The sequence below is a fragment of the Triplophysa dalaica genome, chromosome 14, assembly GCF_015846415.1.
Source record: "Triplophysa dalaica isolate WHDGS20190420 chromosome 14, ASM1584641v1, whole genome shotgun sequence".
NCBI classification, from domain to species: Eukaryota; Metazoa; Chordata; class Actinopteri; order Cypriniformes; family Nemacheilidae; genus Triplophysa; species Triplophysa dalaica.
This window is the reverse complement of record NC_079555.1, coordinates 8,613,495-8,629,179: the sequence shown is the minus strand read 5'-3', so window position 1 is coordinate 8,629,179 and position 15,685 is coordinate 8,613,495. Positions and strand designations below refer to the sequence as shown.

Sequence of the window (15,685 nt, the reverse complement as noted above, 5' to 3'; positions counted from 1 at the left end):
TAACACATTAAATATACACGACATGCTTTTCTCACGTCAGTGGAACAACTTATATGACATTGCCTTGATTAATAATATATAAGTGCAAACATGAAAATTGACAACGTTTATTTTATGTTTCATGTATTATTTGTGCAACAAATGTGTCGTGTAGGCTGCATTTAAGGTCATTCTGAAGACGATTAACATCTTTTCGACTTTGTTTCTTTGCTTCATTGATCGTTTTGACTTCACAATATTTCTTGCAGGGGTCGAAGCAGCAAGCGGAGGCCTTTCCTTAAAGAAAAAAACGGAGAGAGAGAGAGAGAGAGAGAGAGAGAGAGAGAGAAAGGTCTACACAGAAAAAATGTGGTCCCACTCTGAAAACACCGTTTCCAAGCAGGCGGTCTCAAGCTCATACTTTTCTTCTAAACTCGACTCTTCGCTGAGGTGATACAAACACATTAACAGTCATTACTTTCCGACACAGCATGTTCGTGTTAGCTGCCACTATGGGATTCATATCTTTGTACTTGGACTGAAGTTGTGTAAATCTGCGGTAAAATGGAGAGAGGAGCTGAAACCCTGGGAATCTCGCCCTCTTACTGCCTCCTTCGGCTGTAAGAAATCCCCTTTCGAGGTAATTATAACCCTTTGTTTCGATCTTAAACGTTCTCGATTTTGGTTTTAAGTTAACGCAAATGTCTTAAATTTGTGTCTAAATCCGCACAATCACCAAAACCTTCAAGCTTCAGATGTTTTAGTTGATACGGGCCTCGATTGATTTCTACTGGCCGGAGAGTTTTGGGGGTAACTAAATCCGCTATATCGGTCACTTTTCAGCATTTTGAGGATTTCAACAACCGCGTAACACGTCTAACTTAGTTCCGTTAAGGTCCGTCGGCGGACTGACTAAAAGAAAGTGTTTCAAGTTTGTTTTGAGCGGTGAAGAAGTGTGTTAACTATGAGTCTTTGTGGGGGGCCCAGTGCGAAAGTTGTTTTTATGTATGTCGCCGTACAGAAAATCTGCATTACTGTGCGAGTGGTTGAATTAATGTTATGTTAAGTGCTATGTAGGTTATTCGTATTATTACCACACTTTTCTCGGAGACAGGACTGTAAACCACCTATCCCAAGAGGTTCAAAGACACTAAATACTTTCAAAGTATGGAAAATAATATACATCTTTTAAATATGTCTTTATAGGAAGACTATGGAAATATAATACAAACAGAATATATATGTAATGTCCATAAATATAATTTATTTTGTACATAATATTAATATCTACATAGGTGTAACCTTATGCGCTTTAACATAATGTTTCTTAATAAATCAAAAAGTCTTTAGAGGACTTTTGTGAGATTTACATATACAAGTAGTGACAAGAAATATACAATATTACAATAAACAATAAGGTGGAATAAACATTAGGCACTGGGAAAAGGATAAAACGGTATATAAGATGTTATAATAAAAATGACAAGTATATAAAATAGCTTTAACTTGACATTATGACAACACGGGAAAGAAAAACACATTGCACATGGATTCTGTCTGTCAGCCATTTGACTATTTACTATTCACATTAAAAAAAACATATACAAATTAAAGGATTTACTTTTTTACTCTGTGTTTCAGATTTCAGCAAATTTGAGCATTGTCAGAAGTTCAGACACTCGTGAGGTGTTCATTGTTGAGGTCACTGAGTGCCGCACTGAAGGTGTCCTTTTGTGCCATTTACCGGTGTGGCACTGCACCGTACACGGTTTGGATGTTGTCTGGGAGATGAGAATGTGCTGCTAGCAACAGGAAGGAAGGATTTTGACATGATGGGGTGCAGGACGAGCAAAGTCCTACCAGAACCACCCGCCGATGTCCAACTAGACCTGGTCAAAAAGGTAGAGCCTCATCAGACCGATGTCTACAAGAACTTTATCAAATCTGGAGGCGGCACTGAGAAAACAAACTCGCCGTCCCCTCAGGGTCAATCCCAGGCTTCTGCAAAGGTGGGTCAATCCCCTCTCCCGGCTAACGGCCAGCCGGATCCCGCTGATCCACACCGGAAAAAAGTGGCCAAATACAGGGCCAAGTTTGACCCTCGAGTGACTGCTAAGTATGACATCAAAGCTCTGATAGGTCGTGGCAGCTTCAGTCGGGTGGTAAGAGTGGAACACAGGAGCACGCGGCAGCCGTACGCCATCAAGATGATTGAGACCCGTTACCGTGAGGGCAGGGAAGTGTGTGAATCCGAACTCTGCGTTTTGAGACGCGTGCGTCACACCAACATCATCCAGCTGATGGAGGTCTTTGAGACAGCAGAACGGGTCTACATGGTGATGGAGCTGGCCACCGGCGGTGAACTCTTTGACCGCATCATCGCTCGTGGGTCCTTCACGGAAAGGGACGCCACACGCGTCCTGCAGATGGTTCTTGATGGGGTAAAGTACCTTCACATGCTGGGCATCACACATAGGGACCTGAAGCCCGAGAACTTGCTTTACTATCATCCTGGTGCCGATTCCAAGATAATGATCACAGACTTTGGCTTGGCCAGCACGAGGAAGAAGGGTGATGAATGTCTGATGAAGACTACCTGTGGAACACCCGAGTACATCGCTCCTGAGATTCTCGTCCGGAAGCCATATACTAATGCAGTAGACATGTGGGCACTGGGGGTCATCTCCTATATACTGCTTAGTGGCACCATGCCTTTTGAGGATGACAATCGCATGCGCATGTATCGACAGATCCTCAAAGGGAAGTACAGCTTCTCTGGGGAGGTAAGGACAGTGCGACAATATGCTTTACTAACTTTTATTCATTCACACAGAGTTTTTTGTCAAGTGAAGAATATATATAAAATCCATGGATACAATTTTTCACGATTTTTATATTATTAGTATTTATTATATAATTTTCTTTTAGTGAAAGTTACTATAAATGGTTAAGAACACATTTTAGTTATTAATTTGGGAGTATTTGTGTGGGGGTTTAAAACACCTGACTTTAAAAGAAATGTATAGCATTTAACCTACATATTTCATGGGTAGATGTATGTGTTCCCTGGAAATTGCATCTGAGAGTTTCTAGCCTCATGATTTTCCAGTTGAGCCGCAGAAATGCTCAACATCAACAGCTGACATCAATCAGAATGATGTACTGTGTATGCACGCATTATTGTACACATACTGCACGAAAACCATGAGTTTAAACAACTGGTAAACCCTGTTCTAAATAGTAAAATTAGTTAAAAAAGATTTTTAAGGAAGATTTCATTGTCACACACGTGACATGACACTTCTAATTTCCTGTATGTCAAACAGAAACATTTTCCTTACATTCAACATTGATTTAGCAGATGCTTTCACCCAAAGGGATTAACAGAGGAGAGAATTTAACATTTTGTCTGCGAAATTTGTACGTAATATTACGATCAGTATTACCAAAGTGTTGCATGACAAAACCTACTGGATAATCCAGCTGCGTATTTATCTTTTCAGTATGGATTGGATTATATATTGTAAAATTATATGCAGTGTGTGGATCATATGTGCAAAGCATTCCCTGCCGGTAGATTGGAAATGAAGATATTCCTGATCAGGTGCTGAGTGCAAACAATGTTTCTTGCTTTTTATGTACTGTAGTAGGTGTTGTTTCTTTATCGTAGACATACAGTGCTGTTCATTTGCATGGTAAAATAATGAGCTTTAATGAAAGATGTGAAAGAAGTGAGTCTTATCTAGTATTAGGCAATAGATGTATATATTGTCCTCTTTAATAGTTATTAATGGCTGATACATCTACTAATTGCTTGAGAGATGGATAGCTGACAAAATGTCAGAAAAGATAAACACAATATTGGTGAAGATAAATATTAATTTATACTTACTTAATTGGCTGAATTTTTTACATCAGAACATGCAATTTCCAAAGATCTCAGTAGTCTGACATTGGCTAAAATCCTGATAAAAATCTATAACTACTCTCCGACCTTTCTTTAATTTTTTAATAGCTCAATTAAGTTAGAAGTGTATTTTAAGTCAAATTCTTAAACTGGGAAAATCTGTTATTTTTGCAGTTTTGTTATAAGCTTTTAATAGCACAGAAATTACACAGTAATTTATCTTGATTGTTCTACAACATTTCTTAGTATCTAGCATATGTTTTTTTAGGCCCTATTTTGGTTTATGGAGTGTCCAACAACAAGTGTATTTACATACAATGTGTTTAAACACTATAATGTCGTAATAATAGGCAGTTATTCGTACCTTACTTCTTGATTGACTCTCAAATGATTCGTTCCTCGATTCATCCGTCTAGGACCCGCCTACCCCCTAACCTTGTGTCATGTGATTGGTCAGATGGTGTAGTCTGTTGTTATTGGTCAAACGCATTGATCATTTGTCGCAAATGGATCGCCTACCATCATTACAGGATTACGGTGTACATGTGGTTGGATGACATTTATATTATATGTGTAGCTAGAGATGGCGGCGATTTTACCATACCAATTTGAGCAAGAGTCTGACGGGGAAGAAGACGCTAATCACCAACAAACTCCACCACGACTGGAGCAGGATGTTTGTCAGTGACAAGTGACAAGAAAAACTCCCAGTGTGACAACATGCATGTTGTGCTTTTGCTCATCAATGAAATAAATTATAATTTTTCTTAAAATACTGTTAATACGTTAGTAATCCTATTATTTCGTCTTAACTGAGCACTGTCATGGTACATAGAGCATTTGAGAAAGTCGACGTTATGAAAAATGATTGTAGTTTCACCCAAATATATCTAAATTAGGTGCACGTGCGGCAAATGTGTCAAAATGCAAAGTTTATAACAAGATAAACAAACTGTAACACCACAGAAATAACGGTACATGCTAATGTTAGTGTTAAATGCATTACCTAAACACAGACATAAGGTACAAAAATATTTCTTGAAGTTAAGACAAAAATGAAAAGTCACACTTACAGGTTGTCATTCGGTGGAGCTAACAGGTCCAAATAGAGTTGGTGTTGCCCCCTCGATCGTCGTTTGACATATCCTGCAGTGAACGCGCAAAGATTATTTAACCAATGTTCGGTGAAATGACACGCGCACAGTACAACCCTGGGGATATACTCCTTTGGTATGGTTGGAAAAATTAATTGTAATCATTTTTTCCTCAGACGTTCTTCCTTTGGTAGTTGAAATAAGACCGACTTGGTGTCACACCGTAGAACACAGGTTCTAGACATGATACACACGCATCACAAACAAGTGACAGTGTTTTGGGGGAGGAGAGATACATTTTCCCGGCAGTCTCAGCAAAACGTAGGCGGGGACTATGTATAGTGACGTAGATACGCAGGTGAACTATTCCATGTCTCGTTTGTGTGAGTCGACTCCCATTTTTACAAGCAAATAACTTTGTTATTTATTCACCTTCGGACTTACAACTTGGCAGACAGCTTACTTTTAAACACGGCAACATAACAGACTGGATGAAATGTCATTTTCATGATCTCACTCTTTAAAACATATCTGCATACATTTGAATTAAAAACTTGATATGAACACTTTTTAAATGATCACAATGTTTATTTATCTACATGGCAGAATGGACGTTGTTGATCTTTCAATCTCAGGTTACCTGTTTTGTTAACCTGTGTTCTTATGACATACTAAGTGTCTGAGGTCTAGTAAGAGTATGTTTAAAACCCAGCTGAAAGAAATCTGTCTACTGTTCTACAGCTATTTGAGGTCACTGAGGCCTTTACTCAATCCATTCACTACTGCATTCCTCAATGGAAATATACCCAACAAAGCCACCATCACAAAAGCAGAACACAAAAGGCTATAATAGTCCTGCCTCTCTGTCTGGCTTTTGCCTCCATGAGCTCTGTTTCTATTTATCACAAGTCCTGAATTCGTTTCAGACATTTTAAACTATTGCCAAATGTTTCTTCTTGTATTTTGAACTCAGATTTCTTGACGTGTTTATTTGTGGACTTGTATTTATCGATTGTGCGTATACTTGCATGCAAGTTTTCCTGTGATAACATGCGATTGCGTTTTTGGGAGTATGTATGTGTTTGTGTTAGCTGGACGATAACAAGCACCAGTCTTATTATCGAGTGTTATCCCACAGTAACCCCCTGCATGAGCGTGTGATGCAGAGTTCCTGGCAGAGCGTGTGTGCGTCAGGCTCTCATTGCCGCTGTGAGTCAGACAAGACGAGTGTAGCTTTACAGGGAAAAGCCCTGGAGGAGTCATGCTAACCAACAAAAACCCAGCAATGTTTTGTTTTCTCTCTTGCGTATAGATGTGCTTGTGTATGGCCATTTTCAGTTGTCATAACATACAAGGACATGCACTGCTAATCTAAATATGTGCCTGGAGGAGTGAAAATTTAACTTTAAGTAACTAGTTTATACATTTTGTGTTGTCTTGTGTTTGGACATTTCTATTGGTCTGACATGGCACAGGCGATACAGCCTTTATGTTTCACTGAACTTGAATTATAGCAGTTGTCATAGTTGACTACTTCTTGCATATTTTATTTCCGTCTATAAATGTGTTCACAGACAACAGACATAATTAGAATTATTCACAGTGAATAGTGAGTTTTATTTCTGTGTATTTTCTTAATCCCTGTTTTTTGTCATTCTCTCTTTCTGTCAGCCATGGCCAAGCGTCTCCAACCTCGCAAAGGACTTTATCGACCGTGTCCTCACAGCGGATCCTAATGAACGGCTGACTGCTGGCCAGGCACTTAAACACCCTTGGATTGTCAGCATGGCTGCTTCCTCCTCAATGAAGAACCTGCAGCGATCCATTTCCCAGAACCTCCGGAAGAGAGACTCATCACGCTGTCCCAGCACCAAATCGGCCCAATCCACTCGCTCCAGCCGCTCCACAAAATCCAGCAAGGCGCGGCGCGTACGCGAGAAAGAGCTGAGGGAACTCAACCGAAGATACCAGCAGCAGTGTAATGGCTGACTCTATGTGTCTGACTCATGCAGATTAAAACGTCGGAGAACGTTGGAGAGAGTAGAACAATATTGCGCCTCAATTCAACTTCCTCCTCCATCACAGAGCCAATTATCCTTGGAAATTTTCACTCGTTTTCTCTTTTTCTGCTGTTTCGCTTTTGTCTGTTACCTTTTTTGTGAAATGTTTTATTTATTTATTGTTGGTGTTTTTATTGTCGTGTCTCATTCATCTTTTTATCTGATTGTATCTGTTGAACAGAATTTTTACGTTGCTGGAAGGACTGAGAATACACCTTTGCTGTTCGAGACCTTCCTGATTTTTGCTGTGAATTATTTGTTATGGTACCCATGAAGTTGATTGCTCTTCTGAGAGGGGAAATGTGCTGTTTATTCATTATTGACAACAAATCCAATGGGCTGGGAAAAATAGTCAAACAAATCACATTTGATATCAATGGGTTACATCTGTTCTATTCAGTCTACCAAGCCTTTATTTTTCTACGATTATTCTGCAACCTTGCTTGTAAAGACCTAAATGTCAATATCAGTTGTTAAAATCTGCCCAAAACTATACCGATATTTTATGAGTAAAATAGTCTTTGGCTTTTGGACTCTTTAGTTTAAGTGAACAAACTTAATATTTATGCATTTTTAACTTAAAATTCTATTTTAGAGGATTCATCACTGTTAGATCTGTCTTTCATTTAACCCAACTATTGATCTTTAAGCCACTTAACAATCATCAAAGACTGTGATAGCTTACCCCCCTTTGTCAGAAAAGAGCAAAGATGTGCCAAAGAAGCTCCGGTGTACCTGAACGAGGAGCGTTTGGAAAGACATGGTTTCTCGTGGAATTAATAAAACTGTGATAATATTAGGAATTCTCAAAATGTATGTTTTGAATAAATACATTCTATGTGACATTTTATGAAACTGTATATAACAAATGAAGGGAAAAAGCAATATGTACTTGAGTTCTGTCTCATTTCACAGCAAGTGCCATTAATTTGGTTTAAAAATGATGAAAACATCTTTATAAAATAGCGTCATTTTGGAGGCTTTGTTTTGATCACAGTTTGAAGAAAGAGATACTCCAAACTTTTTTTTATTCACATTATCTCATGTTTATGCTTGTTTAATTCTCTCAAACTTTAGATAAAATATATTTTACTCTTTTTGGTTATGTTTATTAGAAAAATTCAACCATTTGTTAAATTGTTTTTTCGCCCACATTGAAAAATGATTAGAAAATTGAAAAACACTTAGCATATCTGTTACATGACAGATCATGTATAAGTTACATCAAACTTTTCAGTACTATCCACTAAAATGCCTTTAATAAATCTTGATGTCAAAAGAAGTAATTATATATTTTGGGAAGACCACTGTTTGTATATCTCTATACCCCAAATCTTTTTTTCAAGATAATTATTTTATGAGTGTTCGTTGTTCAAATCTGATTTTTTAGTAAGTATAAGACTGGTAATGAAAATGGTCTTTAAAGTGCCAAAAATATGTATGATTTAATGTTTCAGCAACATTGCAGCAGTTTAATCCAACAGCAATATCTTTTGAAAAGAAATGCTTTATTTCTGATGTTTTTTAAATGAAGATTTGTGGTAGAACATGTACATTAACTTTTTCAAAATAGTGAATTAAAGATTTAAAAAATATATATGGACATGCCTGCACAGTAATTCATTTATTTGCACCTTTACACCATATTGTTCTCAACCTTGACCAACACAGATAAGAATAATCAAATAACATTGATTCAACATTCTGGGATAGGCTACGTTGATTTTTTTATGAACCAATTTAAATATGAACCAACTTTAATTTTAACCATTTTTGTTATAGGAATAAGAATTTGACAAAATATTAAATGCAGTCAAAATTTTCTGAAAAGCCAATTATTATGTGTCTGACGCGTCACTGTGGAAGAAAAATGCAACTGATGTTCTTGGCAAAAAATCCCAAATACGTGAAATTAAACAATATTTCTATAATATTTTACGAGACATGTTTTTAATTAATCAAACTAAACCGCAGCCACATTGCAAAAAGAGCGAGAATCTTTCAAACGGAATTGACTTTTATTTTGAAAATTTTAAAAATGGCGCTATACTCTTGCAGTCTACTTCACATTTCACACATAGCCAGACAGGTTCGTTTTATTACATAACTTCAGTTTTATTAACAGCTGAATATATATTTAAATCTCTATTTAAGATATGTGTTCCGCATTAATGTTTTCAATCTTGTTTAATTTTGGGCGTGGCTAATTCAGTCTTCTTCACTGTCAGCTTCAAGATTAAGGTAACAGTTATACAAAGGGCACATGTTATCATTTGCAGAGTGTCCTCCATGAATGCAATTGAACTTGATGTATGTAACAGTTAACAACGATCTCCTCAACAGTTACATTTTGTCATTGTCACTCTCCTTAACTTGTGTCTTCTATATGCTTGTCGCATATAATTATTGTAGCTGGTTCATGTGATGAATAGAGTCATGGAGTCTCAGGCTGAGGTAGGCAGTTCATCCAAAAGAGTTGCGTCCAGGAGACTTTCTATGACAAAGAAAAAGAGGTCCAACACAAGCAAAGAGAGACTAGATAAAGGTTCGATAACTTCATTTTTCAGTAATACACCCCCATGTAAACTGGCCTGCCCTCTGTGTGCTAAACTTGTACCTCGATACAAAATCAATGAACACATAGACTCCCAGTGCCAGAAGTTTCTTGGAGAGGACCAGGAGGACGCATCGCGTGTCAGTGAAAACAAGCAGGAGGAACTGATCGAAACACCCTCTAACAGCAAGGTTAGACAAAATGAGAGGATAGACTTAAAGGAGAATCCAGCTGAAACAAGCCCATATTTTAAAAATAACTGTGTGCTAAAGCAAGATTCATCTGAAACTAATTTGCATGTTAAGACCAACACGGTTGGTCTTGGAAGCTTGTCTTCTAAACTGTCAAGAAGAGCACCTAGGCTTCCAAGCACCTCGGGTGTCTCTGCAGATGATAAGGCCAATAATGGGGAGTTAAGCAGTTCACAGAAAGAAAACATGACTTTTGAATCAGTATCCTGTGTCTTGGAGACCGGTAACAGTTTCCCACCTGGACCTGTAGCTTCTAACCAACTTCAAGAACAATGTATTGAGAAATCTGTGGCAGTTCTGGCAGAAACATCAACCAGTAGTGTTGCCTGTCATTCAGTGAAATCTCCGCCCAGAGTACTGAAGAGGAGATCTGACGAGGCTCTGAAATGTGACACAAACAGTTCAGAAACTGTCGCTGTCCACAAGAAAAGTAGATTTATTCAAAATAAAGGTAAATTTCCGATCTTTAGAGGACAAGAAACTAATCTCAGCTCGGAAAAGAAAGAAGCTGAGGCCTCATCAGGTGTCTGTGATGTTCCATCATCAGCGATTCAAACGGAAAAGGAGACCACTCACAATGATACTGAATCTGATATGACGGCTAGTATTCAACCAAAGGATGAGGCCGAAATGCTTAGCAAAGTCACTGAGGGTTCAGAGAATCGAAGCACCAGGCAACCATATTACCTGCAGAATTTTCGGACTGTCCTGGAGTCCGTGTTGGAGAACGAGGATGATCGGACGCTTTTTAATGAAGATGACTTCTCATCCATTCACACTTTTCAGAAACTATCAGGTAATTTTAAAAAAATCACATTTACATGTTTTTGCGGTTGCTTCTATTGTTTTTATTGTAGTCTGAGTGCTTCTGCTGTTGTGTTGTATTTAGTCAAATGTCTTGAATTTACCATATGTAACATTTAAACTCATGTCCACCACCTGTCTACTTTTTCCCTAGCACCCAGTCAAATGCTTTATGTACGTCTGTTCCAAAGGAAACTGAAATGGCTTCAGGTCAATAAAGTGGAATACACAGAGATCAGTTCAGACCTCGGCCCTGTCATTCAAGAGCTGGTTGCTTGTGGCTTCTTGCAAACAGGTTCGTAAAATGATTTAATAATGTAACTAACTATATTACTTTACATTAAAATTATATATGACTTAAGTATCTCTTGAAATGACACTTTTTTGGGAAAATCAACATATGAATGGCTCCTTGAAACTTTAAGTCTATCCACAGGAAAGCTGACAAAGGTGCACAAATGCCTTTAGCTACAGCTTATAGGTTTCTTCTGTTAATAGAATCAGAGCTTCATGACATCCATGAAGTCTTGGATTTGCTGCCTGCGCCGGAGCTCAGAAACCTGGCCAAAACTTTCCACCTTGGGCGTGGAGGGAACGGGACCCAAAAACAGCAGTTGGTAGAGGGACTTCTTCAGCTGGGGAAGCGACGGTCATTGTTTGCTGGTCAAAACAACACGGCTGCTGTCATACTCAAGAGGTAAAATGTGTAAGCTTGTGCATTCATGCCAAATGACCAATACATTTAGCTCAGTAGAGAGATGCTGGCTCCAGTGTTATAGAGGAAAAGCGGAGGTTTCTCAAACATAGCCTTTATTTTTATAGCTAAATTCAACTTTTCGCATTGTGTTTTTTCCTTTCCTCCAGGGCCAAAGAAGCAGCAGGCTCCTGTGTGCGTCTCTGTCGCAGATCTCGAGCTGTGTTCTCCCGTCTGTTGCTTCTCTTTTCCCTAACAGACACTTTGGAGGAGGAGGAGATGGGCGCTGGGGGTCAGGGGCAGCTCTACACTATTCTACTTGTTAACTCTGGCCGCCTTGCTTTCCCTGACTACACTGTGAATCGTTCAGCCAGGCTGTTTCAGGACAGAGATGACCTCATCAGGTCAGTTCTGATGTTTTGTATTATATAAAATTATAACCAAATGTTCAGATAATTCAGAATAAAAAATATATTATATTTCATACATTTTTTCTAGAGATTATATTTCATATATTTGAAATGTTTGTTAAATGTTTGATTTTGGTGTTTTGCACAGGTATGAAATGGCGATGCGTGCACTGCAGGAAGTTATTGCTGCGATGCAGGCAGGCAATTGGGAAGACGCCCAAAGTCTCTATACTGCAGCTAAAACCACCTGGCAAGAGATTAAAGACACCTGTGATTTAAGGTTTGATCAAGTATCTTACATTATTACAATGTTATTAAAAATATTTAACTTTTACAATGTGTTATAAATCTGTAGTTTGTGTATGTGTGTAGTTGTCAAGAGGCACTGCCTGTTTTCCTGCGATGTTTCACTGTTGGTTGGACATATACTCGAATACTGTCTCGTGGAGTTGAGATTTTGCAAAGACTTCGATGCTATGAGGTGGGTGTTTTGTTCTCGTGAACATGATCTTCATATAAAAAGGAATACTGTATTGAAACTATTTCCTCAAGTTACTGAATTTGTTATCATTATGTTTCTGAAATGTAGGAGGCTGTGGAGGAACTCAGGCGTCTTCTGTCTCAGTCGGTTTATTGTGTAGACAGCAGGGGGCGATGGTGGGACAGGCTCGCTCTTAATCTCCAACAGCACCTCAAACAACATGAGCAGGTACCATAAATCAAGGGTTTTCAGTCCTGCCCCAGGAAGCCTGATACCCTGCTGAGAATAGATCCAACATTTTCCAAACAACTAATCCAAACTTTTATTTGCTGGTGTGTTTGATTAGGGTTGGTATTAAACACTGTAGGACAGGTCTCAGAAGACTGAAAAATCCCTAGCTATAGATCACACCTCATATATCAAAATAAACAGACACGGTCCATTGCTTTAACGTTTTTTGAATATTGTTTAGCTACAAACTGTACTTGTACCATTCTTGATGACGTTTTCATATCAAGGCCATCTATGCCATTCGGGATGGACTCAATGACCCGCTAGTTCGAACTGGTCATCAGTTGTCGCTTTATCAACGGGCTTCTCGAATGAAAGAATCTGCAAGCTTTAAGAAGTATCGTCTGCTGCTAAGAGATCTGCCCACGGTCCACGTGCAAGATGTCTGTCATGTGAGTTCATGATTGTTGAGGAATTTTACTGCTATATACAGTTTGGCACAATGAAATAATGCATGTTATTTTGTCATCATAGTTACTCAATACTCGGAGAAACTGTATGAATGAGATTAAATCTCATATCCAAATAAAAGATCTTACAAACGATGTGCGATACGCAACATTAATTCAGATATGTTTCCATCAGGTGACGATACGAGGACAGCTTTTTCCTCATGAGGGTGGAATGGGTAAATCAGTCTTCCTCATAGCAGCCAACGAGGACGACGGCTCCAGAACCGAAAGAGACACCATGGTCATGTGCTCTGTTGAGGATCTTGCTTTGGCACACTACAGAACTCTGGGTTTTGATCAAGGTCTGTCAGCACGTTGTTTGCACACCACAGTGATGAGGACAGTTAAAGTTACTTTGCAAATGTGACATATTCTCATATTTTCAGTTAAATATCTTGTTTTAAACGCATTTAATTATTCATATCTTTATTCACTTGAATTAAACCAAGCCCAGTTTTTTTTCTAATAAAACAAGCCCATTGTATATACAGAAAGCATTCTGCCATGTCTTTTATACTGGGCTGCGTTGCTTACATGTATTTCCTATTTAAGGTATTCACGGAGAAGGCTCTACATTTTCCGCTCTGTTTGGACTCCTCATGTGGGACATTATCTTCATGGATGGGGTTCCCGATGTCTTCCGAAACCCCTACCAGGTACAAAGCAAAAAAGGTGTAAATGCAGAGTGCCTGTTGCGGTTTGTGTCAGACATAACTGTTAGGGCATGCCGCTGTAATTCAGAACAATGATGGTTTCTACTCCTTGCCCTTTCCCAAGAGTTGTCCTTTGGATTTGCACACTGATTGTTTCTATGGTAACCGGCGGGAAGCCATCGAGTCTCGCGCTGAGATGTTGCGCGAGGCATCTGAGGAGACGCTGCAGGAATTGATCGCTGATGTGTGGAACGGCCAGGAGGGGAAAGTGTGTGCGGTGATAAACTGGGAACTCTTCTCCTCTCTACAGCAGGCACAAGTAACCATAGATATTATCACACATGGATTAAAGAGATGCTTTAAATAGAATAATCCCTTTTCTTGTAGGATATATTAGCAAATACGTTGAACGTGATTATTATTAGTATTAATACTGTTAATATATTAATATTCATTGAAATAAGTTTTTTAACTGGGCTTCTGAAGAGACTCCTGTAGTGGCATGTTTTTACTTATTTTCTTTCCACGTTTCTAGAGTCTGGTGGCATGTCTAGGTGGTCATTTCTTAAGCGGCGTGGTCCTCAGAATGGGAAAAGACTACAGGCACTGCAGAGCAGGACTTCCAGATCTGTTAGTCTGGAATACTTCCAACAGAAAGTACAAGGTAAGCAAAGAATTCTGATTTATTCCTGAAAGAATGTAGACTTCTTATGTCCCCTATCTAAACAATATTCTACGGTTGAAGAGTCTAGTCGACGGAACACACAGAGTTTCTGGATCCAGGAGACAAAGTTTGACACAGACACAAGTGCTTGTTCAATCAGAGTCCAAAGTTTATTATTTTAGGACTAATACTTATAAGTTTGCCTCAGGAGGCGTCATATAAAACCACCAAAACAGTGGAAAATCACCAGACTTTCGGTTTAGTCTTATTCCTCCTGAACAATCAGATATGATTACATATTTAATATTACAATAACAGAACAATCGTCCATAGGCATCATTAGGAACCTTGATATGGAGAACAACAGATACTTATATCAACATAAGACAGCATGACATGATAGAACTTTCAAACGAGGTTAAACAACAAGAATGAAAGGCACATCTAATATGAATAGAAGCTAATATTAATAGGAATGAATACGAATGAATACATATGATACATGAACTTTGTATTAAAAACAGATGCAATATTTGTAGAGGACAGGACGAAATCCAGATTCTCACAATTCCATTTTTTAATTCACTGTTATCCACTGTCAGTACATCATGACACTACTTTAGTATTATGCAAATGTTTATTACCTAAAGGAACTATGTATTGTTTTTGTTTTCATGTGCTAAAGATAAAAAAGTGTTTTCTTGTGTTCCTTTAGCTGGTGGAAGTGAAGGGCCCTAATGATCGTCTCTCCCAGAAGCAACAGATCTGGCTGGATGAGCTCTGTAAACTTGGTGCAGATGTTGAAGTATGTCACGTCACTGCCACTGGAGCACGAGGAGCTCGGGTGGAATGAAGATGCTCTCACACTATGAAATTAAGACTATTGTGGCTCACCAAGCAAACAAACGGCGAAATGTCTCAAATGCACACAAGTTTGATGATTTTATTTAAACTTTTGTTTGGCATCAGCTCTGGTGATCTGAAAGAAAGAGTATTTATAAGAATATAACCGAGTTTTAAAAAAACGGTGTTGTTCTCTACATCTAAACCCTAAAAAAGGCTCCTTGATCTCAAATGACCTCATGGTATTAAGTTCACTAATTTTATTGATGCCTATTAAAATGTGATGTTTTATAAAAATAAATAATAATGCCATTACATTTCTTGGGTGATTTTTAAGGTATTAAATGAAACCACAAATCAACAATTTTAAGTTCTAGCTGAAATGCTTGAATTGGTATACAACTTAAGAAGTAAAGTAGTAACATACAAATTAAGAGTGTAATACTTGAGCAAATTAGAAAAACAAAGTGAATAAAAACATTGACATTTTATAAAACATGGAGTGGTGCACAGAAATATTTGTATTGCCCGGAATAGTTTTAATGCAA

At 38.3% G+C, this 15,685-nt stretch overlaps 2 protein-coding genes across 4 annotated transcripts; both read left to right on the top strand.

Moving 5' to 3' along the window:
- Positions 1 to 309: 309 nt before the first annotated feature.
- pskh1 (protein serine kinase H1) lies at positions 310 to 8,637 on the top strand. The gene is made up of 3 exons (XM_056766804.1): positions 310 to 619; positions 1,621 to 2,762; positions 6,652 to 8,637. The coding sequence occupies exons 2-3, from the start codon at positions 1,809 to 1,811 to the stop codon at positions 6,967 to 6,969; spliced, it is 1,272 nt and encodes a 423-aa protein (XP_056622782.1). The 5' UTR covers positions 310 to 619; positions 1,621 to 1,808; the 3' UTR covers positions 6,970 to 8,637.
- Positions 8,638 to 9,098: 461 nt separating this feature from the next.
- On the top strand, positions 9,099 to 15,452 carry fan1 (FANCD2 and FANCI associated nuclease 1). Of its 3 annotated transcripts, XM_056765505.1 has the most exons (15): positions 9,099 to 9,129; positions 9,253 to 9,281; positions 9,453 to 10,641; positions 10,804 to 10,944; positions 11,148 to 11,346; positions 11,514 to 11,747; positions 11,902 to 12,033; positions 12,126 to 12,234; positions 12,343 to 12,462; positions 12,753 to 12,917; positions 13,111 to 13,279; positions 13,530 to 13,633; positions 13,755 to 13,949; positions 14,166 to 14,294; positions 15,010 to 15,452. In XM_056765505.1, the coding sequence occupies exons 3-15, from the start codon at positions 9,465 to 9,467 to the stop codon at positions 15,145 to 15,147; spliced, it is 3,012 nt and encodes a 1,003-aa protein (XP_056621483.1). In that variant the 5' UTR covers positions 9,099 to 9,129; positions 9,253 to 9,281; positions 9,453 to 9,464; the 3' UTR covers positions 15,148 to 15,452. The 3 variants fall into 3 exon arrangements, with proteins under 3 accessions (XP_056621483.1, XP_056621485.1, XP_056621484.1); XM_056765507.1 differs by having other exon boundaries at positions 9,099 to 9,585; positions 9,685 to 10,641; XM_056765506.1 differs by having other exon boundaries at positions 9,099 to 10,296; positions 10,393 to 10,641.
- The last annotated feature ends 233 nt before the right edge of the window (positions 15,453 to 15,685 follow it).

What these genes read in the sequence shown, in the direction of transcription:
- fan1 (XM_056765505.1), top strand. Translation starts at nt 9,465, where the DNA reads ATGAATAGAGTCATGGAGTCTCAGGCTGAGGTAGGCAGTTCATCCAAA. An exon ending in CACTTTTCAGAAACTATCAG is followed by an intron (nt 10,642 to 10,803) that starts GTAATTTTAAAA and finishes CTTTTTCCCTAG; the next exon opens with CACCCAGTCAAATGCTTTAT. An exon ending in GACAGAGATGACCTCATCAG is followed by an intron (nt 11,748 to 11,901) that starts GTCAGTTCTGAT and finishes TGTTTTGCACAG; the next exon opens with GTATGAAATGGCGATGCGTG.
- pskh1 (XM_056766804.1), top strand. Translation starts at nt 1,809, where the DNA reads ATGATGGGGTGCAGGACGAGCAAAGTCCTACCAGAACCACCCGCCGAT. An exon ending in AGTACAGCTTCTCTGGGGAG is followed by an intron (nt 2,763 to 6,651) that starts GTAAGGACAGTG and finishes TCTTTCTGTCAG; the next exon opens with CCATGGCCAAGCGTCTCCAA.